Below are 26268 nucleotides of genomic sequence, written 5' to 3'. Positions count from 1 at the left end.
TCATCTGATTGGGCCATCAAAGCAAAGATTGAATCATATTCATTTTCCTCGCTTTCAACTGCCATCATAGAGCTGTCACCAGCATCAGTTTCATCTTCAGACTCATTAGAGGAGTCTCCCCATGCTGCAAAAGCCTGTTTCACCACATTGTCAGCAGATCTCTTCCTTTTGAAGTCCTTATCAGGAATTGGGTTCCTCTTGGCTGCTCTCTCAAGGTTGTACTTGGAGAACTCTTGCTTTAGGAGAGGACAGTATTTTATGAAGTGCCCAGGCTTTCCACACATATGGCAGAGATCATAGTTCTTTGGTTTTCTAGAGCTACCTCTTTTCAGCATTCCTCCATTTCTTCTGACCATCTTCTGAAATCTTTTGATTAAGTAAGCCATGTCACTGTCCTCCTCACTTGAGTCATTGCTATCAGCTTTGAGTACCAGGTTCTTTTCTTTCTTTGGTTCTCTTTTTCACCTGTCTATCTTCCTCTTCATCTCGTAGGTCTTCAGATTTTTAACCAGCTCATCGATGGTCAGCTTCTACAGGTCCTTTGCTTCAGTAATAGCATTCACCTTGCTTTCCCAAGAACTAGGCAGGATACTGAGAATTTTCCTCACTAGCTTGTTCTTAGGAATGGTTTCACCAAGTGAGTGTAACTCATTTATGATGGAGGTGAACCTTGTGTGCATTTCTTGAATAGATTCTTCGTCCTTCATCCTAAAGAGTTCATACTCGGTAGTGAGCATATCAATCTTAGATTATTTTACTTGAGTGGTTCCCTCATGAGCTGTTTGCAAAGCTTCCTGTTAGCTTATATGAGTTCATAAAACTATAGAGTACCTGGTCCTCTATGAGACTGATATGTGGAATGCAATAAAGACTGAATGTAAGAAAGGAAAGAGATTTTCTATGTGGAAAAATCCCACACAAGGGGATCAAAAAACCATGACCTACTCTTGTAGGCTTTTAACTCTACTAATTTGTAATCTATCTATTACAAGCCACTTTGCAAACACCCTATTGCAAAGACTCCAAACTAACTTGTGATGCAACCACCACAAGCCACTCTCTAACTCTCCTAGTTATAGAGGATTTAACTTATGACTATTCCTAGTCATAACATAAACTTTAAAGTTTACGAATTTGGTTTGTTCCTAAGACAATGCTTCTAAAAAGCAAACTAGGAATTACAATGTTGAGCAATTAACAAGATTACAACTCAACTATGGATGTACATAAAGCTCATTTAGAAACTGATCCTTAGTGGAGTTGTCTTCTTGTTCTTGACACACCAGTGACTTCAATATCGGATAAATGCTTCTTCTTCTTGAGAGAATATCATTGAATGCACAAGTATGGTGTGTCTTGAACCAGGTTGTTTTATCACAAAAGATATCACAATGGATAGTGATGTCAACTCTTGGTGTACTTCTTCTAGTGAGAATTGACTGCTGCACTATCTGCACAGTCACTTCTGGGCAGTTGCATTCCAACTGGATAGTGGACTTTGTACTTCTGTCAGAACATGCTGACGGACCAAGTCCTAGACCTGTTCCTCTTCTGTAACAATTGCCAGATGGTCACTTTCTTCTGCTACATTCCAGTTGTGCACTTGACTTGTACTTCTGTCAGAGAACCCTAAGGGAGCAGGTCCCTATTGTGTTCCTCTTTATATTGATTGCGTACAATCACTGTCTTGTTTGTGTCGGAGAACCCTAATGGACTAGGTCACCAGGTCCCTGTTGTATTCCTCTCTGCGGTCGTTCGTCCATGTGTTGACAAGTTCATATGAAATGTATCCTATAGAACAGATTCTGCATCTGGTTCTTCACAATAAGTTTGTTAGATCATCAATATATAAGAAACATAAGGCTAAGACATTGAAAACCCATCAATTTCTCCCTTTTTGATGATGACAAACTTAGGCATGGAAAGCATTTGTTTGGGTCAGAATTAACCAGATGAGATACTAGTTTTCCCTTAATCTTAGATCTCTCTCCTTGTCATTTTTAGTTCCCCTTCAATCCCAGACTTGATTTTTTATATATCACAGGCACATATTACCCCCTCAACAACATTATCACAGGCATATCCCCTCAACAACATCCGCTTTTTCCCCATTTTCATCATTAAAAAGAACAAGTGTGTCGAAGAGCACAAGCAGGTAATAAGCACAAAAAAATCTAACACAGCTAGCTCATTCCACATATGTGTACACAACATGACAGAAAAGATAGGCCAGATGAGCGCAGTATTGTACATGCAAGGAAAATGGAGCCGTTTTATTAATGTTTACATTGGACTGAGCAATACAGGAGCAGTAATGGTTAAGTTCAACATGCCATCACAAAAACAAGTAAACACAAGTAAAACAGCAGTCACAGGAAGATGGAGCAAAAATATCTTGACACTAGGGAGGATCCTAGGGAACACTAAAGGAAGGAGGCTTGGAGGAAGAGACAACAATGGTTTTGAGAACCAAGTCCAGTCTAGCATTTGCAGCCAGTTGTTCTTCAAGTAATTTAGCCCAAAGTCTCTTCTTTTCCTTTCTCAGTCGGGCAACCTCGTCATGTACAAAATCAGGTCCCTTAGCTGCTTGGCTAGGCTGAGTTTCCAATATGGCATTTCGAGCCCTCAGCCTTCTTATTTCCTTAGAGGCTACATTTTAAGCGTTTATCAGCTGAGAAATGGTTGAGATGCTTCCACTAAATTTTTCTATACATTCACATTCTTCTAGAGTGGTCTTAGAGAAGGTCTTCTTGCGTGTGCCCACTCTGGAATTTCCCAAGGGAATCTTATAGAATCTGAACACTTGAGTGAGGAGAAAGCCATAAGGTAACCCATGATTGTCACCCTTAAAATTTGCCACCTTCTGCATATGGTCTATCATGATTGCAGGCAAATTGATTGGTACAAACTCATCAAGTGCTTCCATCATGACCAAATCTGATTTTGTAGCAATGGAACGTCTCTCAGAGCAGGGTAAGAGTACTTTATTAACCAGTTCAAAGAGAAGTTGGTACTCAGGAAGCAATACCTTCTTATGGACCTGTTCCCCCTGTTGAATAGCTTGCTCTTTCATGTTGGCTCTCCGAAAGTTTATTCCACAGATATCCTTAACTGAGGATACACCTTCACACGGAATTCTGAGAATTTTTCCCAATGTTGAAGCGTCGAGTACGATATCCACTCCATTTACAAGCGCACAGATGTGATCCCTCTCAACAGTGAAGAGAGATGTGTAGAAGGTTTGCACTACATCTTCGTACACCAGAGGCATGCTCCCTTCAAACAGGTGTTCCCATTGTTGAAATTCCACAATCTCCAGAATTTGTCTCATGCCTACCATCTCTGAAATTGCTGGATCAAATGTTCGTCCCCACAACACTTTTTGAGTTCTTAATCTCTGCTGCCACAAAACACCATCACAGGTCAAGGACCTTGTTGAACCAGGTTCTTTAATGGTTTCCCCTTTTTGTTTGCTAGTCCCTTTGGCAGACTTTCCTTTCCAGCTTGTTGCCCCCACAGTATTGTCGTCAGACACGGCTACCTCTGCTTTACTCCGTTTAGACTTGCTACTATACTTCACGGATGACCCTTTATGTTCCTCAACAGTTTCTTTAATCATCATAGACTATTGCATTAAGGAACCGAGTTCCCTAGAAGCATCTTTGTTTATCTGGTTTACTGACGCACTCTTGATGAAATCCTTTGGATTCATTTTCCTCTTTTTCCTTGTCTTGACACTCCTCTTACTTTTCTGCAATGAGGACTCAAAATTCTCTTGTTGTAGTGAGCTAGTGATGGGTGATTTGGAGGAAGACTCCAAGAGCTTGGAATGAATAGGAGGTGTAGGAGTGAGTTTGCATGGAAATGAATCAGGTTCATCAGAAGATTTTTCGAAGAATATCTCATGAGCCAAGGACTCGAGGAGTGTTGTGGTTCTTACATCTCCTAGGAATGGAATGTATTCCCCTTGATACTCCGAAGGGAGATGTGATCCTTCATTCATCAGACTCTTAGCAGATATAGCCATAATGTTATAAGCTGCTTCCTTTTCTGGTGACACCTTGAGAATCATTGAGTCCAACATGGAGGAGTTCAGGTACTGGTCAGGATCATCCTTAGGGGCTTCTAATACTCGAAGAGTAAGACCTCATGTGTGGTCTTTGATGAGATCATAAGATTGACTAGACATAGAATTCTCAAAGTAGTGGTAAACATGATTTATCAGAAATAGAAAAACTGTAGGGGTGGAGGAGGAACAAAAGTGTGTAAGGTGGTAGAAGGCGTGAAATAATGATGCTCTGGGAATGGTTTCAAGGATAATGAAGAAGTGGGAGCAGTGTTAATGATAGGGGAATGAGAATATTGTTCGATTTCCATTAGATGAGTACTTAGTAAATGAGTAGAGAGAGAAAGAGAGAGATGGGAAGAGGATCCTAGCTATACACGGGAGATGAAGGTTGATGACTTGTCGTGAGAGAGAAAGAAATTTTTATTGGAAGAAGAACTAATGACGAGTGGAGAGCGAAACAGGTTCTGAGTAGTTTTGAAAATGGAGGTAGGTTTGTGGGGAAGTGTTACCGTGCAGAGGGGATGAAAGGATTTGACGGACAAGACATGACACACAAGCGTTAAAAAGTCGGATGATGTGGCAGCTGAATTACAAATATTTATATGTTTTTTTGGTTTAGAAAGGGCATGCAAAATTAAGCACATTATTACTAACCCGAGATACATGAACTTGATGCCAGAGTAATATTTCGAACAGGGTTTTAGCAGCTCCCCTCTTGCAGTTCATAAATGTACCTTTAGCTTCTATGATTGTCATGCGTGTTTACCTACAACGGTATTGACGTGAGTTAGGCTTGGTCAGAAAATACTTTAGCTACCTTTACCTGACAGTGTCTTACATATCCAACAGATGGAGGATCAGGTTCTTCATTAGATTCTAGTGACCCCGTCTTCACCTTGATTTATTCTAGATATTCTCTACTTGAGGCTTTGATGCAGATATCTTAAGTTTGGTCATCTGTTCTGCAATGCTTTCCACCGATCAATCCCTTCTTTATATTGACCCTCAGAAGAGGATCACACCTTTCAATGTGTTTGCAATTTCCTTCCAATTGTTGGAGAGGTCATTTCGTTTTGCTTCCTTGTCTCCCAGAAAATAAGGCATGAATCATGATAGGTGCACTTTGGTTTTACCAATTTGAGACAGAAGTTAGTTGAAGAGAGAGATATGGAGGTTAATTTGATTTCCCCACACTTTGTGTTCTGCTGCTTGTGTAGTTCCATGAGCTGCATCTTTACTTCTTCCTTCAACTTCAGTGGTAGCAAGTGACGACCAGGTTCTTTGTAAGACATGGAGGATGATGTTACATTATCTTTCTCCAGTCTCCTTCATCTTGCTCACTTTATCATCCTCCTGATTTGAAGCCTTAGATATTTCCCAGAGGCAGGATTGGTTCATTATATTGCTCCTCACCGTTTCTTTCTTGGTAAGGGAGAGTGTCTTGTTGAATATCCCATGAGCATCTCCTACCATTTAGTGCTTTCTTTGTTGGAGACCTTGTGGCCTTGTTCAAGGCATTTTCTTCCAATTTGGCAGCTCCTGGTGAGTTTTGACTTGGGAGGGACCTGGTCCGACACCTGTTCTCAGAGTAGAGAGCAGTATTCATTCCTTTTGCCCGAAATTTCTTGGCGATTCCATAGGCGATGAGCACGGTTCATGCAGTATTTTCCAGATTCGTTATTTCTTTCAGATACGCCATTTTGGTTATGGAGTCCTTGGTGTTGAGCAATTGTGCGAGATCCCTTCTCCTCCTCCTCCTCCATAATTTTTGTGAACTCATGTCCAGGTGACACTTGAGTTTGGCAGACCACGGACCAGGTCCGGCTGATTTAGTTTCTTCGGAGATGAGATATTTGCATATACTACTCCTTCATCCCATGGTTGTGACTTCACTCATCTCATACCACTAGTTTGTGGATAAGGATTATTAGCAGGAGTGACTGTTCTTGTTTCCTTTGTTAATTGATACTGCTTACCTAGTTATCAGATTGGTGACTGCACCTTCTTTAGACCATTCACATAGTGCTCGTTCTCACTCAAGTGCCAAAGGAACCTTTCTTCCTTTTCATTCACTGAGAATATACCCTTTACTTTCTTCTCAAGGATACATTCCCTCCTGTAGGGCTTTCAGTGAGAAGCATTTCATGATGTTTTCAGCTGCGTTCTTTAGGCATCCACTGTCCATAGTCCATCGCAGCAGGCTTTCTCTCACTGCTACCTACATATGCACATCAAGGGTTAGATTTAGGAACCCAAACTAGTTTGGGTCCCTTGTTACTATAAAAAGGATGAATGAGGGATTTCCTAGTCTACGCAGGCAGTATCCGCTTTTCGCAAATGGTACCTGGTCCTTTGCTAGTAGTCACTCTATCAGTAAACGCTTTGATCTTTTGAGCAGATTGATACCTGTCCTGGCAATTTTCTTTAAAATGCTCGATGTTTCCACAGTGGGTACATAGCCAGTTATCAGGTACAGTGACATACTTGCTATGTAGGTTGTAGGGATTTTTCTCCCTTTGGAAACCGGTGCCCTGCTTGTTCCCACTATTGTTGAGATACATGGCAGTAACGGCATCTGAGGACCAGGTCCACTTTAGGGATTTCTCAAGATCATTTCTTACTTTCTCCAACTCAGTTTGGGGTGCTGATTCCTCTCAAGTTCACTGTAGACTGGTTTTTACAATAGTTAACTCCTTTTCGAGCATGATGTGTGACTCACTGGCTACTTCCTTCCCTTTCCCAAGATTTACATTCCTATGTTCTCTATTTAGTCCCTCAATGGTTTCCTCTAGATCAGTGCATATCACTAGTAGGTCATCCCTTTCCTCTTTAGTAGATGCAACTTTTTCTTCTAAAGTGTGTTTCTCATTGCTAAGACCATGTATTGTTTCTTTTAGATCAGCAACTGCTACATCGATCGTCTCTCTCATTTTCCACACTAGTTATTTTTTCATTCAAGGCCTCCTTCTCTTGTTCAAGATTAGTTATGGTATCATTTAAGTCCACTACACAGACCAGTAGATCATCTCTAGATTGTTCAGTCTCTCCTAGTTCTATGGTCAGGATCTCCTTATCATTTACAAGACTATAATAAACATCAATTAGGACATTTGATAAAGACCTTAGCTTCTTAGAAGAATAGGATTTCAGATTTCTCTAAACATCCCTGAAGTTTACCTTATCGTCTTCTTCTTCTTCATTATCATCATCTGACTGAGCCATCAGCGCGAACAGTGAATCGTACTTTGTTGCTTCAATTTCCACTGCCATCATGGAACTATTTTCTGCATCTGATTCCCTTTCGGATTCGCTTGAGGAGTCTCTCCAAGTAGCAAGAGTCTACTTAACGATATTGTCTGCAGCACTTTTTTGATTGAATCCTTTCTCTAGAACCAGATTCCTTTTTCCTGCTTTGTCAGGATTTTGCTTGTACTGCTCCTATTTCGCGAGTGGGCAGCCTTTGATGAAATGCCTTGATTTTCCACATCTGTGACAGATATCGTTGTTCCTTATTTTACTTGAACTGCCCCACTTTGGTATGCCACCATTTCTTCAAACCATTTTTTGAAATCTCTTAGTAAGATAGGCCATGTCACTATCTTCATCACTTGAATCACTGCTTTCAGCCTTAAGCAACAGGTTCTTTTCCTTCTTAGGCTCTCTTCTTTCACTGCCTTTCTTTCTTTACATCTCGTATGTTTTCAGATTATCAATCAACTCATCCATGGTTAGAGTTTGTAGATCTTTAGCTTCAGTGATGGCATTTACCTTACTTTCCCAAGACCCAAGTAGAACACTGAAAATTTTCCTTATAAGCTTGTTTCTGGGAATGATATCTCCAAGTGAGTGAAGCTCATTTATGATGGAGGTGAATCTGGTGTGCATATCTTGTATGGACTCATCATCCTTCATCTTGAAGAGCTCATATTCAGTGGTGAGCATGTCGATCTTGGATTGTTTGACCTGAGTGGTTCCTTCATGTGCGAGCTTCCCATATTTCTTTGGCAGTATCACAGGCTGATACTCTATTGTAATCATCAGGTCCTATACCACACATCAAGATTTTCTTGGCATGATAGTTCTTTTCTATAGCTTTTCTGTCAATGTCGTTGTACTCTCTTCTCCCTTTGGGCACCAATAGTCCTATTTCTTCAAGTTTCTTTATGGGAACATGTGGACCATCACAAATGATCTCTGAATCTTTGGCCATTATGAAATTATGCATCCAGGTCTTCCACCATCCGTAGTATTGACCGTTGAATCTGGGAGGTCTATAGGTTGATTGTCTTTCTTCAAAGTTTGATGGAGCAGCCATTGAGGATCCTTCCTAGGTGTTAGCCTGATAGGAGAAATCTGCTCTGATACCAATTGTTAGCTTATATTAGTTCACCAAACTATAGAGTTCCTGGTCCTATATGAGACTGATACGTAGAATGCAGTAAAGACTGAATGTAAAGAAGACAAGAGATTTTTTACGTGGAAAAATCCCACACAAGGGGATCAAAAAACCACGACCTACTCTTGTAGGCTTTTAACTCTACTAACTTGTAATCTACCTATTACAAGCCACTTTGCAAACACTCTATTGCAAATACTTCAAACTAACTTGTGATGCAACCACCACAAACCACTCTCTAACTCTCCTAGTTACAGATGATTTAACTTATGACTATTCCTAGTCATAACATAAACTCTAAAGTTTACGAATTTGGTTTGTTCCTAAGACAACGCTTCTAAAAAAGCAAACTAGGAATTACAATGTTGAACAATTAACAAGATTACAACTCAACTATGGATGTACATAAAGCTCGTTTAGAAACTGATCCTTAGTGGAGTTGTCTTCTTGTTCTTGACACACCCGTGACTTCAATACCGGATAAATGCTTCTTCTTCTTGAGAGAATATCATTGAATGCACAATTAATGGTGTGTCTTGCACCAGGTTGTTTTATCGCAAAAGATATCACAATGGATAGTGATATCAACTCTTGGTATACTTCTTCCAGTGAGAATTGACTACTGCACTATATGCACAACCACTTCTGGGCAGTTGCATTCCAACTAGATAGTGGACTTTGTACTTCTGTCAGGACATGCCGACGGACCAGGTCCTAGACCTGTTCCTCTTCTATAACAATTTCCAGATGGTCACTTTCTTCTGCTACATTCCAGCTGTGCACTTGACTTGTACTTCTGTCAGAGAAATCTAAGGGAGAAGGTCCCTATTGTGTTCCTCTTTATATTGATTGCGTACATTCACTGTTTTGTTTGTGTCGGAGAACCCTAAGGGACCATGTCCCTATTGTGTTCCTCCTTGCGGTCGTTCATCCATTTGCTGACAAGTTCATATGAAATGTATCCTGTAGAACAGATTCTCTATCTGGTTCTTCACAACAAGTTTGTTAGATCATCAATACATAAGAAGCATAAGGCACATACCAAAAGCAGTTTCACATCTCATATCTCCTTAGCAGTTTCACAAGCAGAGATTCTATTTTATTCATCAGGTCCTATTCCACATACCAAAATCTTCTTGGCACGAAAATTCTTCACCACAGCTTTCCTGTCTGCGTCAGTGTATTCTTTTCTGGTTTTTTGCATTGAGATTGGAAGTTCTTCAAGTACCTTTGTTGGGACGTAAGGACCATCACATATGATATCCCATAACTCAGAATCCTCAGCCATGATAAAATCATGCATTCTTGTCTTCCACTATCCATAGTATTGCCCATTAACCTGGGCAGTCTGTATGTGGATTGACCTTCTTCAAAATTTGGTGGAGCAGCTATACGGATCCTTCCTAGGTGTTAGCCTGATAGGAAGAACCTGCTCTGATACCAATTGTTAGATTATATGAGTCCACCAAACTATAAAGTACTTGGTCCTCTATGAGTTTTTATTGAGAGTGCTAATGAACCAATAAGTAAATAACACATGGGATTTTTACGTGGAAAAATCCCAACTCAAGGGGACAAAAATCACGACCTACACTTGTAGGGTTTCAACTTCACTAACTTGTAAACACACAATTATAAGTCACTTTGTAATGACTCTATTACAAAGTCTTCAACTCAACTAACTTGTGATACTCTTATCACAAATCACTTTGTCACTCACTAGTTACAAAGACTTTAACTTATGACTAACTCTAGTCACAACACAAACTCAGAAGGTTTATGGTTTTATAAAGGCGTTCCTAATCAACGCTTCTAGCTAAGCAATTTAGGAATTATAATAAGAATAATCATAAAGTTACAACTCAACTAAGGACAACAAAATACTAGATTTAGGAACTGGTCCATAGTAGCGTTTAACTTTGTTCTTCAAGCTCATAAGAATTAAGTTCACTGTTTTGCAGAAGGCTTGAATGCTTGAAGTGAATTCTCAAGTATTCAAGTGATGTTATGATATAATCCTCTTATTAATACACCTTGATGACATAACTTGAATGATGTAAGCACTTGGTTGGTCAAAGGACAAGTGACTGCTGGAAATAGTGTTGTGCGGACAGAAACAGTGCAGGCAGTCACGTCGCTTTCCAACTGTGCCCAATTGACTTCGTACTATTACGAGGGAACCACAAGGGTATCAGGTCCTTTATTTGGTTCTCTATCTCCTGAAGCTATAGCAGTTCACATTTAGCTGGAGTCCACTGATTTGCAATGTAGACCAAGTGTGTCAGGTTCCCTATCTGGTTCTTGAGAGTAAGTTTGTTAGATCATCAAAACATAAGGCTAAATCATTGAAAACCCATCAAAAACTTCAGCAGAAGATGCTGAAGTTATTTAGTTCATTTGTAAAAACTTCAGCAATAAATAAGCTGAAGTTTTGTCCTGGATTCATTAGTTTTGTCATAAAGCTTTTTCAAAAACTTCAGCAAAAGATGCTGAAGTTATTTAATTCATTTGTAAGCACTAAATAAGCTGAAGTTTTTTGGTCCTAGATTCATTAGTTTTGTCATAAAGCCTTTTCAAAAACTTCAGCAGAAGATGCTAAAGTTATTTAGTTCATTTGTAAAAACTTCAACACTAAATAAGCTGAAGTTTTTTTGTCCTGCAGTCGTACTAGCTGAAGTTTTGTTCTCTATTTGCTGAACTTCAACATAATAGTTCAACTTTCAAAGCTTAGTGTAAGAATTGCATCAATAAAGCCGCAATCAGCTTGTTGTTTGATATTCCATTCCCGGATCAATCTTAATTCATTGCAAATATAATAAATATAGACAATAAATTATAAATATATGAAGAAAAGCTCTAAAATGTTGTTTCAACAAAAATGGCAGTCACTATGAGCAAATCAGTAGTAAAATATACTACAAATTACAAAAAAAAATGAAGAGTAGAATAAAGAGTAGAAAATAAAGGAGGAAGAAAGGAGCGCACAGGCAGCAGGAAGAAGGAGGCACCTGAAGTTGTAAAAATTAAGGTATATGTTAAATAATTTTAAAAATATGGGTATAGGTTAAATAGGGGCGACCAAATAGGGCACCCCGTGCAATTTTTACCTTGAATAGGCAGGATTTATGCTCATGCATTTTTTAAACTTTTTAGTTGATCCTCAAGCCTATTTGTGATTGTGAATGAGATGTTATTACTTTTTATTATTATTATTATTATTGCTACTTCGTATGACTTAAGTATATGATATATTACCATAATATGCATGTAAGTGTGTGTACAAATCAAGCACCCTATCATCATTAATTGCTTAATGGTATATGCCTGTATGTTGGGATTAAAATAATAAGGCATTATGCGGAAGCTAACAAAGTAAACTTTAGCAATGATAAGTTAGACGATAAAAGAAAAATATACTAAACAAGGCATAATAATTTAGAATGATTTGGTAAATCGACCTACATATGCTTCATCACTAATATAAAAGAGAGAGAGAAAAAAACTTATTGAGTGAATAAAATCTCCTCCTAAATAAAACATTCTTAGGGACTATATTGTGGATGATATTATTTTATTGTGTGAAGGAGGCATCCTCAATTTATAGAAGTCCATAATCTTTTCCTCCAGGAAAGGGATTTGTCAAATATGAAAGAGATCTGTATTTTTCTTATATGAAAAATAATAATGAATATGATTAATTTTCTATCCTTCTTTCAAGTAGAAGAAAAATTCAAATATCATTTGTGACGACTCGACTAGTCGACTCATGAGTTACCGCTTGGTTTCCCCCATTTCTGCTTCTTTATGCTTTGTCTATCTATGTTATGTGGTATCGGGTTGTTCGGATCGAATCCGGAATGATTTTGGTAACGTTCGAGACACTCAGTCTCTTTTGAGGAAGCTTAAGTCGAAAATGTCAACCGGAAGTTGACTTATGTGTTAGAGGGCTCAGATGTGAGTTCCGATGGTTTAGTTAGCTTCGGGAGGTGATTTGTGACTTAGGAGCGTGATCGGAATGAGTTTTGGAGGCTCGGAGTAGATTTAGGCTTGAATTAGCAAAGTTGATGTTTTGGCGATTTCCGGTTGGTAGGCGAGATTTTGATATAGGGGTCGGAATGGAATTCTGAGAGTTGCAGTAGTTTCGTGGTGTCATTTGGGAAGTGTGTGCAAAATTTTAGGCCATTCGGAAGTGGTTTGATTGAGTTTTTGATCAAAAGCGAAATTCGGAAGATTTTAGAAAGTTTGGCTTGAATCCGATGTGTTTTGGTTGATTTGATGTTGTTTGAGGTATTTTGAAGATTGGTACAAGTTTGAATAAGGTATTAGGATATGTTTATTCTTTTGGTTGAGGTCTCGGGGGCCTCAAGGTGATTTCGGATGGTTGACGGGAAGTTTGAGACTTTGTTGCAGCTGCTGAATTTGCTGCTTCTAGTATTTCCGCACCTGCGGATTGGGGACAACACGTGCGCCGCCGCATGTGCGGACGTTTAGTCGCAGAAGCGAAAAGGGTCCTGATGAGCAGCGACCGCAGAAGTGGTTAGGGTGATCGCATCTGCGATGTCGCAGATGCGGATATGTGATCGCAGATGCGGACTAAGGGGAGGTAAGTGATTTCCGCAGAAGCGGAGGAATAACCGTAAATGCGGTACCGCAGAAGCAGTTAAAGGGACGCAGATGCGAAAATGACTGGGCAGAAAGTATAAATTGTGGCCTTCGCAAAATTTGAGTTATTTCACCATTTTTGACTTCGGCCTTGGAGCTTTTTGGACGATTTGAAAGAGGGATTTCAAGGGAACTTCATTGACGTAAGGAATTTGGACCTAAAACTCATTCCTATGCTATCATTTCACGGATTAGAGTTAGAAATTATGGAAATTAAGGGTGAAAATTGGGAAAACTAGGGCTTGGAAACTTAGACATTTGCTTGAGGATTTGAAGGACCATTTGAGGTCGGATTTCAGAACTTTTGATATGTATGAACTCGTGGGGAGATACAAAATCTATTGACGTAAAAATTATTGAATTCCGAGACGTGCGCCCGGGGGTCGGGTTTTGGTAATTTCAGGATTTATGTTGTAAATTGATTATTTTCGTTTGGGCTTCGTTCCCTTAGCATATTTTGACGTCCTCGTTCTGATTTTGGATAGATTCGACGCGAGTGGAGGCCGATTCGAGGGGCAAAGAGGTCGCGAGCTAGAGATTTGACCGGTTCGAAGTGAGTAATGATTGTAAATGATGTTCTGAGGGTTTAAAACTACGGATTGCACATCGTTGTGCTATATTGAGGTGACGCACACGCTTGATGACGAGCGCGGGGTCGTGTACTATTGGGAATTGTGACTCGGTCCACCCGAATGACTATTTTACCGCGTATTTGACTGAAATCTATTTGCTATCATCATTACTTGGGCTGAATGCCATATTTGGGCTTCGTGCCAACTATTTGAACCCTTCGAGGATTTTTACTGGTATTTCCTCACTGATTTGACTCTATACTTGAACTCAATCATGTTATATTTCACTATTTTTCGTACTCAGCCATGTTTACTCTGTTTTAACACTTACATGATATTTCAAATGACATTTTTGGGCTGAGAATCATGTTTTACTATTGCCCGAGCGGCTTGTGAGGATTTTGACTGAGTAAGGCCGAGGGCCTATGTTGTGAGGAAACATTTGATACTAATTATGAGGTCGAGGGCCTGAGATATGTATGCCACGAGGTGGCTTGATTGATATGAGGCCGAGGGCCTAGTGATGATGCCACGAGGTGGCTTGATATTGCGTTTGGGCCGTAAGGGGCCCTTCCAGGAGTCTGTACACCCCCAGTGAGCGCGGGTACCCATTGTGATGTGAGATTGAGCCCGAGGGGCTGGTATTGTTCTGAGATGTTGCCCGAGGGGCGAAATTGTGGATATTGTGCCCGAGGGGCGAACCTTTATGTGTTTATTTTCTTAATTAACTGTCCATTACCTGCTTAATTGTTGAAAAAGTCTTTTCATGAAATTACATTTGATATAAATGATTTTTGCCTATCTTTCACTGATTCACTGATTTTTAAATGGTTTTACTGCTTCATTATAGAATGCTTTGTGTTTTACGTGGTTTCTTGCTTTCAGTCTTTTTTTACATTTGTTACTCACTGAGTTGGAGTACTCACTTTACTCCCTGCACCCTGTGTGCATATTCAGGCGTTGTGGATCCTGCCAGTGCGAGTTGAGAGCTCCCGACAGATATCGGAGTCCACGAGGTAGCTGCTTGACGGCCATAGTCCCGTGTTTCTCCCTCTTTATCATTTCTATCTCTTGTCAGACATTTGTAATAATTTGTAGACTTTTCAGACTTGTATTAGGTTTTATAGATGCTCATGACTAGTGACACCCCGGTATCGGGCTGCGTTGGGCTGTATTCCGCGATTTATGCTATTAATTGTTTAAACTTTGGTTTATTTATTCATGTTCGGACTGTTTCTTAATGCTTAATTGTTAATAATTGGAAATGGGAAGTGTTGGCTCGCCTTGTCTTCACGAGAGGCGCCATAACTTTATTAAATCCCTTAATTATAGTTAATTGATACAATTTAATGTAAATACATGTGCGAATAAGTTTATTCCATATATTATAGCCTTTTTCGTTCACTGACTTTTTTTCCTTCCTTCCGTGACTTCAAACTTGTAATTGATCCGAACAACAACAAAACAATTACACCTTAATTCCGAATGAAAAAAGCAGTTATTTCGTGAACTTGAATGGGAAATCTTTTATTAGGAGATTGTGGCATAAAACCAAAACATTATTAGACCAGAATCTCGTTTGAACTATTTACCTTAAGTAAATAATGAAAAAACGGTATAAAATAACCTGTTATAATCTGAATAGAACACATGACCCTAGAAAAACATTAACATGTGTTTTATTTTATAGGTAACATACAACTTAGCATAAAGATTTTATGTGAAATAATTATATAACTAAAATAACATTTATAAAGATCATATAACTACCGAACTCGTAAAACTTTTAGATTGAAGTTATAAAAGAATATATATATATATATATATATATATATATATATATATATATATATATATAGACACATACTTAGAGACTATGGACAGAGATTAAAAGAGATAGCAATCTCCAAAAGAGGAGGGAAAAAAAAAAGAATAGTTGACTTGAATTTGTGTCTAAAGTTAATGGGGCCAGGGTTTATTAGTCTAATATGCAAAATAAATAGAAAGGTCACTGATTTAATGTTCTAAAGATATTGGAATATTTAGATTTGATTCTAAGAATATATTTCAGGTCCAGTGCATCGTCTAGATAAATCTCTGCCTTTGTTTAATGACCACGAGAAAAAATTCATTAGGTCAAAGAAGGATGGAATATATAAATAATAGATTCGATTGAATCCAATTATTCTATAAATATCAAAGTACTAAAATATGAATAAATACTACATTTTAAATTCATAATTTTAATAGCGTAAAAGCAGAGGCGGATTCAGAATTAAATTTAATCGGTTCAACTTTTAAGATTTTTCAGTATTGAACTGATTATACTATTAAAATTATAGGTTCAGATATAATATTTGTTGAGATTTTAGTAAGTTTTTTACACATATAACTATATTCCGTATCGAAAATTATGGGTTCAAATGAACCTGTAACTAGTAGGCTACATTTGCCCCAGTGTAAAAGTATAAGTTCAGTATTAAAAACTTTGAAACGAAAAATACTCAAGAAAAAGCACAAAGTTCTTCTACTCCTCTTGGAATCTATATTGCGCTTACTCTTCAAATTTGATGCCGTATTCGTGTCGAATTTTCAAAAAGTACATTACTTTTAAAGAATCTGACATCCACCGAACGATAATTTAAACAATCCGAGCAACATAACTTGAATAGTTAGACCTTTTCACATTTGTGAAGGAGAATGAGGTGACGAAGCACTGGCATCTTTTTTTTTCCTTTTCCAAAAACAGCAGCTCATGATAAAACAAGTTACTCCCAATAGTCTTCTATCCATCAACTACGGTCTTTTATTGATGTTAATACTTAGAGTATGGTGATAGGCAAATGCACTCTATCCGTTACTTAATATTTTCGACACCGCATATAAATATATATAGTGGGAGGACTTAGATCTTAACTAAGGTTGTGGATGCTCACTTTCTTTTAACATAAAATTACTACCAGTCACATAGCATAATTGTACAACTGCAATACGGTAGTTAAAAGTTAAATAGAAAACTACGAATAACTTCTAGTCATTATGCATAACTGTATTTGACGACTTTTTATTTTTTTGAAGATGATATAATAATTGCTAACAATTATAAATATTTTACGCTCTACATAGCATATGACTAAACAAATATTTAATTTTGATGTAGTTCATGAATAGAGAGCTCGTTAATTTACTATTAATAGCCTTAAAGAATGAATCCATCAAATTTAAATAATCATGAATCCACGTCTATAAAGTTGCATTGGACAAAAAAATAGAAGAATCGAGGGATGGATTAATAACTCGAAAGCAAATACAAGTAAAAAAAGTTGCTTAGAGATCGAACCCAAAGGTGAATCCAGAATTTTGAGAGGATGGGTGCACTGTTGCAAAGAGGTGGACCCATGATATGAATTTTACATATTCAATCTTCAGTTATTACTATTGCAACTATTACACTTTTGAAATTATAAGTTCAAAATATTTTTTTTAAATAGTAATTTTCTTATATGTATATATATATCTATACTATGTGTCGAAAATATTGGGATTAGTTCAACTCACTGACTATATGCTAAATCGGTCACTACTATACATAATTTATGGAGGGGAATATTGGTTCACGTGCCCCATGGAATCCCCCTAAATACACCCCTTCCAACGTGCGCCAACTCATAAACTCGCAAATGATAAGATAATGTTTCTGCTTTGAATTTGCAAGTGAATGGAAATACTATATGTGCAAACAGGGCGGATGCACCATATAACTATCGGGTTCAATTAAATCTAGTACTTTCGATGCAGAACATAAATTTATGTGTAAAAAATTATTAAAATTATAATAAAATAGATATGAACCAATAAGTTTAAATGCTGAATCCAATAGAACTAAAATCCTAGATCTGTCTCTGCTTGGAGAAAAACAAAAGAACGGTGAGGGTTAAGATTCTTGGGAAGGAAAAAAGGCACAAATAAACCAATACTAGCATACTAACTCATATAAATACCCTTGTGCTCATGATTATTGAGTCAAGCAACCAACTAACGGATTTGGGTGGTTGGTAAAAATCGTTGACAATTCGAGTTTTTCTTGCAGTGATCATGCAAAGAGGAAGAGACACTTTGTCACTTGCTCGAGTGATAGGAGATGTTTTGGATCCATTCACTAAGTCTATTAGCCTAAGAGTGTTTTACAACACTAGAGAGGTTAAAAATGGTTGTGATTTGAGGCCTTCTCATGTTAACAATCAACCTAGGGTTGAAGTTGGAGGGGATGATCTTCGCACTTTTTACACTCTGGTATGCCTTATATAATCTCTTGCTCTATTGTACCAGCTATAGCTTTGACATGCATTTCAAGTGTCATTGTTTTCTTTTTTCATTTTGCCTCGTGTTTTATTATTAAACTGTGTGATCGCTCGTCTAAAAGTTTAAGAATATCAAGTTGAAGTATGTCTGTTCATCTAGATCGGAGTTCAAAATTTGAACTTAATGGGTTCGAGATATCGCGGATCGGAATCACCTATTAACCATGCATTTGAGTTACTAGATTCTTCATACATATTTATTACTCTAGCTTTTTACTAGGTTCGATAACTTCGGTTGAACCTAAAGTTTACACTGCACACTTTTTTATGATCATATCATCTAAAAATGTAACATGTTAGAGAGAGTAATATTATGTCTTCCGCATATGCGATGCAAGTTGATTCTCATGAAAAATGTTTTTGGATTAAATTTTTAAAATTCCTAAAAAATACTTTTAATTACTAAAATCCAAAAATAACTTTCTTATGATATTTTTTTTTGATTCAATAATTTTTGTCATATCAAATCAAAGTACCTTAATAAAATTTCTGGTCTTGTTTGTGAAGGTTATGGTGGATCCTGACGCTCCAACTCCAAGCAACCCACACCAGAAGGAGTATCTGCACTGGTTAGCTTTTTCCCCAGTTTTAGCTTGCATTTTATAGGTGTTTAATGTAGCTATCGGATTAATATGGTGTCTTTATTCCATTCTACCATGTAAAGACGTTGATTAAATTCTTGGATTCATGATATCCTACTGATTACTGAATCCCAACACATAATTAGTAACGCATTAACAAGAAATATTTTTGTGATTTACAACCTCCTTTTCCAAAATATTGTACTTATGGATGTCAATTTTTAATTGATCCGCGAGTATACGCATCAATTCTCTCTGGATTAGTATCTTGGTAAAATTTGGTACAATCAAACATCTCTATAGCAGCATCCCTATATAACAGTCATTCACTATAAAAGTCAGGTTTTACTCAGAATCGATTTTTATGTTATGTTATAGTATATGTCCTCTATAACAATACTTCACTATAGCAGCAAAAAAATATCGGAAGAAGTGAAGCTGTTATAGAGAGATTTGACTGTATTTCACAAAATTATATCAACTTATTATGATTAAGTGATGTGTGTGTGTGTTTGGGGGTGGGGGTGGGGTGGGGGTAGAGGGTCAAACATATATGGGTATGGCATGAATAGTGAGTGCGAATTAAGTTTTTACCGTTATGAGTTGTGATAAATGCCACCAATTTTAATATTATCACAGTTTTAAACTCCAAAAAGGCCAAAATTTCTCCATGGAAAACACTTACATTTATATAAATGGTCTTGTAAATCTATCTGTAACCTTCACCATCTTTTAATTATAATTTTTGGGGTTTATCTTTGCACATAAAGATTATATTATTGGGACGCCCTAAAAAATAATAGCTGGAAAAAGAATATGTTTTGTATATGAAGTCAGAGGCGGATCCAGGATTTAAACTCTATGGGTTTAACTATATATTTTTAAAGTTATGGGTTCATATCTATTATTTTTTCAATTTTAAGGAATTTTTACACATAAATTTTTAATCCGCGTCAAAAGTTATGGGTTCAATTGAACCCGCTGCTAAACCTTTGCATCCGCCCCTGTATGAAGTATAAATCTATATCTATATCTATTCTATACTATACTATATTAAAAGCACGAAGACCTTTAGCGAAATGTCGTTCGCCTTTTTTACCCTTTAACAATAGATTTTATATTGGATAAAATTATAATTTAATTATTTTTCTAATATTTAGAATTTGAAGTCAAGTAAATTTAGGTTATTGAATATTTCCTTATTTAAACTACCACGTAGGAAGTTGAAATCAAATAAGATTTTATAACCTTATATAAATCCTTTACTTATTGCAATGTTATAATGCAAATAATTTTGACAAAAAGTATTTTATATCATGTGAGTCTGATTGCGCAAAGCATGCGTATTCTATAATTATTTTTCTCAACGTTTGAAACTACTTCAAGTTAATTTTCCTTGTTGGAAAGATCATTAGATCATTCCGAAGCGCTGTTTAGTTGGCATTAACTCGTCATGTTTGCTTGAACCTTGAAAACAAAAGTGGACTTACTTATACTCTTTAAAAGATGAAATATTTCTTTCAAATTATAGTCCATATTGAATAAGATAGTTTTTTATCAAATCCGAAATATTTCTTTACTAGATATTAAGCACATCTTGATTGCGCAAAATTGTCATTTATTTATTTTTCCTAATATTTAAAATTTTAAAATTAATTAAACTTTTCAATCTTTCCTTCTTTAAAATCAATTTTTCTTTTTACCTTATATAAATTCTTTCCTTATCCGAATTAGGTAACGAAATCATAATTTCCCATATTTTTATTCCTAATATTTATGATTATTAAATCAATTAAAATGTATTTATTAAATACTTCCTAATTTATCAAATTAAAAATAATAAGATTACTATTATTGTGAAGAAGGATATGATAGCAAGAAAATTCAAAAAGCTCCTAAAATTTCAAGGCCAAGTGAACAAAGATGTTCAAAAAGTTCTAAGCAAACAAGACAATATCGTATTTTTTTTTTTCTTTCTATTTTATCTAAAATAAAAATATTATTTAAAAATTAAAAAATTAAAATTTGGTTTTTATGAAAAATAAACAAAACGTTCCCATTAGATTTTATACAGGGGATGTCAATGATTCTATGAAACTCAACTAAAAGCCAAATTAACAGAACCTTTCCAACCGATTATTAGGTTTTTCTTGATAAAGTTATCGGTCCGATAAAAATCTATGACCGCAACGAATATTTAGGTAATTTTTTTATTTGTTAAATAAAATAAAAAATATCTGATCGAATTGAATAAATTTAAATATATATATATATATATATTATATACTAAGTTTAAAAATAATAAAGCATTAATATAACGTTAATAGAATTGCAATTAATTTTTTCTAATATTTTTAATTTGGAATTTATTACACAATTTATAATGGAATGTTATTAGAAACAAAAAAAAAATCTTGACTGAATAAACCTCAAAATAAAGAGACATATACGCATTTATATCAAAAGAAAAAAGATGGTGGTAAATAAAAAATTTACTTAGCAATTTTTTCCCCCTTACAGTTGATATTATTCTTCTCCTTTTATATCAAATTAAAATAATAATAATAATAATAATAATGTATGTAGCATAAAAGGAAAAATAAAATGTTGAAAGTCCTGAATTGTGATTTCGCGAAGAAGGTAGTAACAAAGAAATTTTTAAGTACTTGAGTGATACTTCAATTAGCTAAAAGCCTGCAAATAGGTTCATTGAAAAGGTGGCATTCGTTCTTTACCAAGTTAGCAAAATAAGATCAATATTATCTTCATAAGGAATTTAAACTATTTTTCTTAAGTACTTATTTTATAACTCAAAATATATTTAAAATAATATTAAGTAAATTTTTAAATTTGCGCTCATTGATTTGGAGTATGAATGTATTCTAAATGAATTGTCATTATTTTATTGTATCTTTGAAATATATAAGTCCTCATAAATTATAATAAGACATTTGAAAACTTCTACATGATAAGATTTTTTCATTTATTGAACTAGCTAAATGGGGATGGCACTAATCATTTCAGGAATTTTTCTTTAATTTTTATTTTATAATTATGTATAATTCAAACACATTATCTCCAGGTACGTATTTTGTGTGTGTACTCATATCAATAAACACCTAATTTACAAAGTATATAAATTTATTGTATTCATAGGAACATATAATTTTTCTTAATTTTCATTTATTAACTCAAGCTAATTTCCAATAAAATATTACTCTTTGAGATAGGGTACACACACACACATACATATACGTAAAAATTGCACGGGACGTCCTATTTGGTCGCCCCCATTTAATTTATACCCATTTTTTTAAAAACTTTTAACTTGTACCTACTTTTTAAATAACTTCAGCCCTCTTTCTCCTCCTCCTTCTCCTAGTGATCTCCATATCTCTTCAAAACTTTAATATTGATGTAGCAATATCTCTCCTTCTGTGGCTTCACTCAATTACTCAGACGTTTCGATCCAGAATAAATCAATGTTTGGTTGAATAGAGTATTACTTAGGGCCAGGGTAACGGATTTATGAATTCTGTAGTAATAAATAGCATTCAATGTTTGGTTGGCATCATTGATTCGTAAAGAATGACTAGAGAAACCTGTTTCTTTTGACTTCTACAATTACATCATTTTCTTTGCTTTCTTACTTAATTTCCTCTACTTTGACATATTTAGTATATTTTGGAGACTTTCCAGTTTCCCTTCTTGTTTTTCAATTGAACCATGAAACTTTAGCAGTACATGCTCAAGGGTTTTAAAAACTTCAGCTATTGAGCTGAAGTTCGTCAGTTACAAATAAAAATTTCAGCTCTAGAGCTGAAGTTTGCCAGTTACAAAATAAAAACTTCAGCTCTAGAGCTGAACTTCAAGCCCGACTACTAGAATGCTGAAGTTTTGCGTGATTGTCTTTGCTACTTCAGCCCCGTATGCTGAAGTTATGCGAAAAGCGGGTACGCTTGCAATTTTTTTTGCAAAGCGGGCACAAATTAAAACGTGATACAAAAAGCGGGTATAGATGCAAATGCCTCCACATATACACATAATCTGTGTATTTGAATATTTGGGCTGGGGCCCGTAATTATTCGACCGACGGGCCAAAAATGAATAAAGCCCAGCCAAATCGAAAACGGGACTAGTCTCGGCAACGAGTGGCTCGATACCAATCATAGGGCCGAGTCAGGTGTTGGTGTTGGGCTCAAGGAATCTGTCTAACCCAAACTAGGATTAGAGCCCATGAACCAGATTAGCTCCAACAACTAAAAAATTGATATTTTCCTTGCCACCATCCAAATTTTGAACCTTTTTATTACAATTAATTTCATAAAGATTGAGAAAATTTAAGACAAATGACAAATTCATGAATTGGGCATTAGTATCAAATTTATTCAAGTTATACAATTTCAAAATTGCTCTCTGATTAATTAACATTGTTAGGTTGGTCACTGATATTCCAGCAACCACAGGAGTAAGCTTTGGTAAGTCTATCCTTCATACTAATCATGAGTTTCTCTATATTATACTGTTATGTATTGCTTTGGTTATCTAACTTTTTTGCAGTTTATATTTTCTTTTCTTCAGTATTTTCATCATAACTTCTTTACTCTTATATTTTTCAAACATGTTTTAAAAATATTTTTCTTGAGCCGAGAGTTTATCGGAAACAACCTTTCTATCTCACATAAGATAGGGGTAAGATCTACGTACATTCTCCCTTCCCCAGATTCTACTTGTGGGATCACTATGGGTACATTACTATTACTATTACTATTACTATTACTATTACTATTACTATTACTATTATTATTATTATTATTGTTGTTGTTGTTAGTTGTTGTTGTTGTTGTTGTATTCTGTGCTAACCGTTGTTAAATTGATTTAGCTTAGTATGACGCTTAGCTTGTCCGACACTAATTCCTGTTTTTTAGGCAATGAAGTGGTATCATATGAGTGTCCACGTCCAACAATGGGAATACATCGGCTAGTTTTAGTGCTATTTCGGCAATCACGTAGAGAGAGTGTGTATGCTCCAGAAAGTCGAGAGAATTTCAACACAAGAGACTTTGCAAAGCACTACAATCTTGGATTACCTGTTGCTGCTCTTTATTTCAATTGCCAAAGGGAAAATGGTACTGGTGGCCGTCGATTAATATAATATTATCAGTGGGAAAATCAGAAATTTTGGCGAAGGATATTAACTATTAAATATACACATATAAAAAAAATAATTTTTGACCTACATATACAATATAAGTTTCTACATATATAATATAACTTTTCGATGAAGGCTGTTCAGTTGACCACCCTTCAGTATATGTGGTTTTGCTACTGAATATTGCTAGTTACCTAGCTCGTATCCATGCATGTATCAAGAAATAAAAGCATGCATTATATATCAATAATAGCATGCTAGTATTGATATAATTAAGTGCAAGTGTTGGAGGTCATCTCGTGTAATTTCAATTATTCTAAAAAGAATGGGTGACTACATCTATATGTTGCATTAAAGAAATGAATATACTATTACCTCTGTTTGATTACTTCGTTTGTCATAGTTTTGACTTGATATAAAGTTTAATAAGAAAAGGAAGACTTTTAAAGTTTGTGGTTTTAAATTGTTATCATAACATTTTTGTGATGGTAAAACTTTTAAAATTTGTAATTTTAAATATGTCATAATATTTATGTGGCTGTAAAAACCTCGATCATTTAAGAAATATAAGTTGTGTCATTTCTTTTGAAACGTCATAATAATAAAGAAATAATGCCAAACAAATTGAAATTTCCTTTGTCATTGTATTGCAACCCTAGATCAAGGATTTTTTACTTGGTGTTTCAAGGGCACTAGCTAAGTGTAGCTTAGCTAGCAACTTATCAGCAATAATCTATAAGAGTAATAATGAACTTAATTGGCCATATGTGACAGACAAACTTAGCCAGGGGCAGATATAACGTTACATTAAAGTTACAAGTTTATCTGAATTCAGTAGTTTTAGCTCAGACCTCAAATTGACTGCCATAAAAGAAAATCCTTGGATGAAGATAGTAAAGCTACTTTAATTTGCAAATGTGGGCTGGCAGAGGAGGATCCAGGATTTTAAGTTTATGGGTTCCTATTGCAATCTCAAATTAATATACAATAATAACTGGGTTCATAAACAGATATTTATACATATTTAATAAAAATTTTAACAAAAATATAGGGTCTATGCATAAGTTACTGAGTTCCCAGGAACCCATATATTATACTCTAGATCTGCCCTGCATGCTGGACCCAAGTACAAAATGCTTTAGAATATTTATAGGAATTTTTACCTCCTATAGCAAAGGTTAACACCTTATTTATTTTAAATAAATATCATTTAAAAAAATTATATTCTATAGATACCTTTTAAAGTTTATAGCAAAATATTTAATTTTGGTTACCCCCTAGCCCTAAGCCATTAAATACGCTAATCAATTACACTATTTTCTTTCTCTCTCTACTTTGATACATCTCATTCTCTTCCACCATTCCATTAAAATTTCCGATCTCCTCCTCCTTCTACCGAATTTGTTTCTGCATTAAAATGGCATTTCCAATTTTATTCAACGAGAGACACTCCTTATGCGAAGTCAAGGACCAGTTTCAATTGAGATGTACAAATATCAATAATCCATAGTCACGAACATACTCGAACAGCTGCTTGAGAATGGATCTCCTTTGCTTACCTGATGAAACAAGACTGCCAGATGCAATGCTACCGAAGATTATTTTTGTGGCTGGAAAGATGTGAATATAGTTTTTATTGCCAAACAACTCAGAGTGAAATTTCCATGAAGGCGGCGCGTTTTCACTACCGGCTTCCAGTGAACGGTGTATTTGTCGGAAATTAGGATTTGTTCTTGAATAAAGACGATAGAGTTTGGGGCTGAGCGACTTGATTTTCTGTTAATCTATTTCAATGTATTTTCATGTATTTCATTGTATTCATTATTTTTTTTATTGTAATTCAACGTATCTCGTTGTATTCTATGTATTTCATTTTATTCACTGTCTTTTTTTCTCATTGTATTTCAATGTATCCCGATGTATTCTATGTATTTCATTGTATTCACTATCTCACTATAAGCCATGAATGTATTTATACGTTTTTTTAATTAATATAATTTATGTATTCAAATGTATTATATAATTTCTCTGAAGATTGCTATGTTTTTGAGGTATTTTTCGGTTGAGAATCTTTTTTATAACTGAAAACACAAAGTTTGTGTGTTATAATTGAGTTTGTTGAGTTATATTAGGAGTCTATTATGTTAATTGATTCACTTTCCGTTTTAAAAACAGTGTAATCCCATATGTCACGCCGTGAATACAGTCAAATACAGTCGAATACAATAATCTGTCCGGCTGTAATCCCATGTTTCACTCCATGAATACAGTCGAATACACTCGAATACAACAACTGATTAGCTGGACTTCCCTGATTCACGCCTATTTTTCCTACTGTATTCATGAATACAATAGCTTAAATACATCAAATACATCTTATAACCATATAAAAGGTATCTATAATCCGTAATATAGCAAATGGTATCTATAGATGGTTAATTACTACTAAAAGATAGTGCTTTATGAAAATTTCTC

The 26268-nt window shown here is 35.6% G+C and overlaps 1 protein-coding gene across 1 annotated transcript; it reads left to right on the top strand.

Annotated features, from left to right (window-relative positions):
- The first annotated feature begins 17727 nt into the window (after nucleotides 1-17727).
- Nucleotides 17728-24178, top strand: LOC104235396 (protein FLOWERING LOCUS T-like). Its single transcript, XM_009789156.2, has 4 exons — nucleotides 17728-17992; nucleotides 18568-18629; nucleotides 23079-23119; nucleotides 23570-24178. Exons 1-4 carry the CDS (start codon nucleotides 17795-17797, stop codon nucleotides 23794-23796), a joined length of 528 nt encoding a protein of 175 aa, XP_009787458.1. The 5' UTR covers nucleotides 17728-17794; the 3' UTR covers nucleotides 23797-24178.
- Nucleotides 24179-26268: the final 2090 nt, after the last annotated feature.

This window comes from Nicotiana sylvestris, chromosome 5 (assembly GCF_000393655.2).
Source record: "Nicotiana sylvestris chromosome 5, ASM39365v2, whole genome shotgun sequence".
In the NCBI taxonomy this organism is placed as follows: domain Eukaryota; kingdom Viridiplantae; phylum Streptophyta; class Magnoliopsida; order Solanales; family Solanaceae; genus Nicotiana; species Nicotiana sylvestris.
Note: the sequence above shows the minus strand (reverse complement) of the source record. Positions and strands in the feature narration are given on the sequence as shown.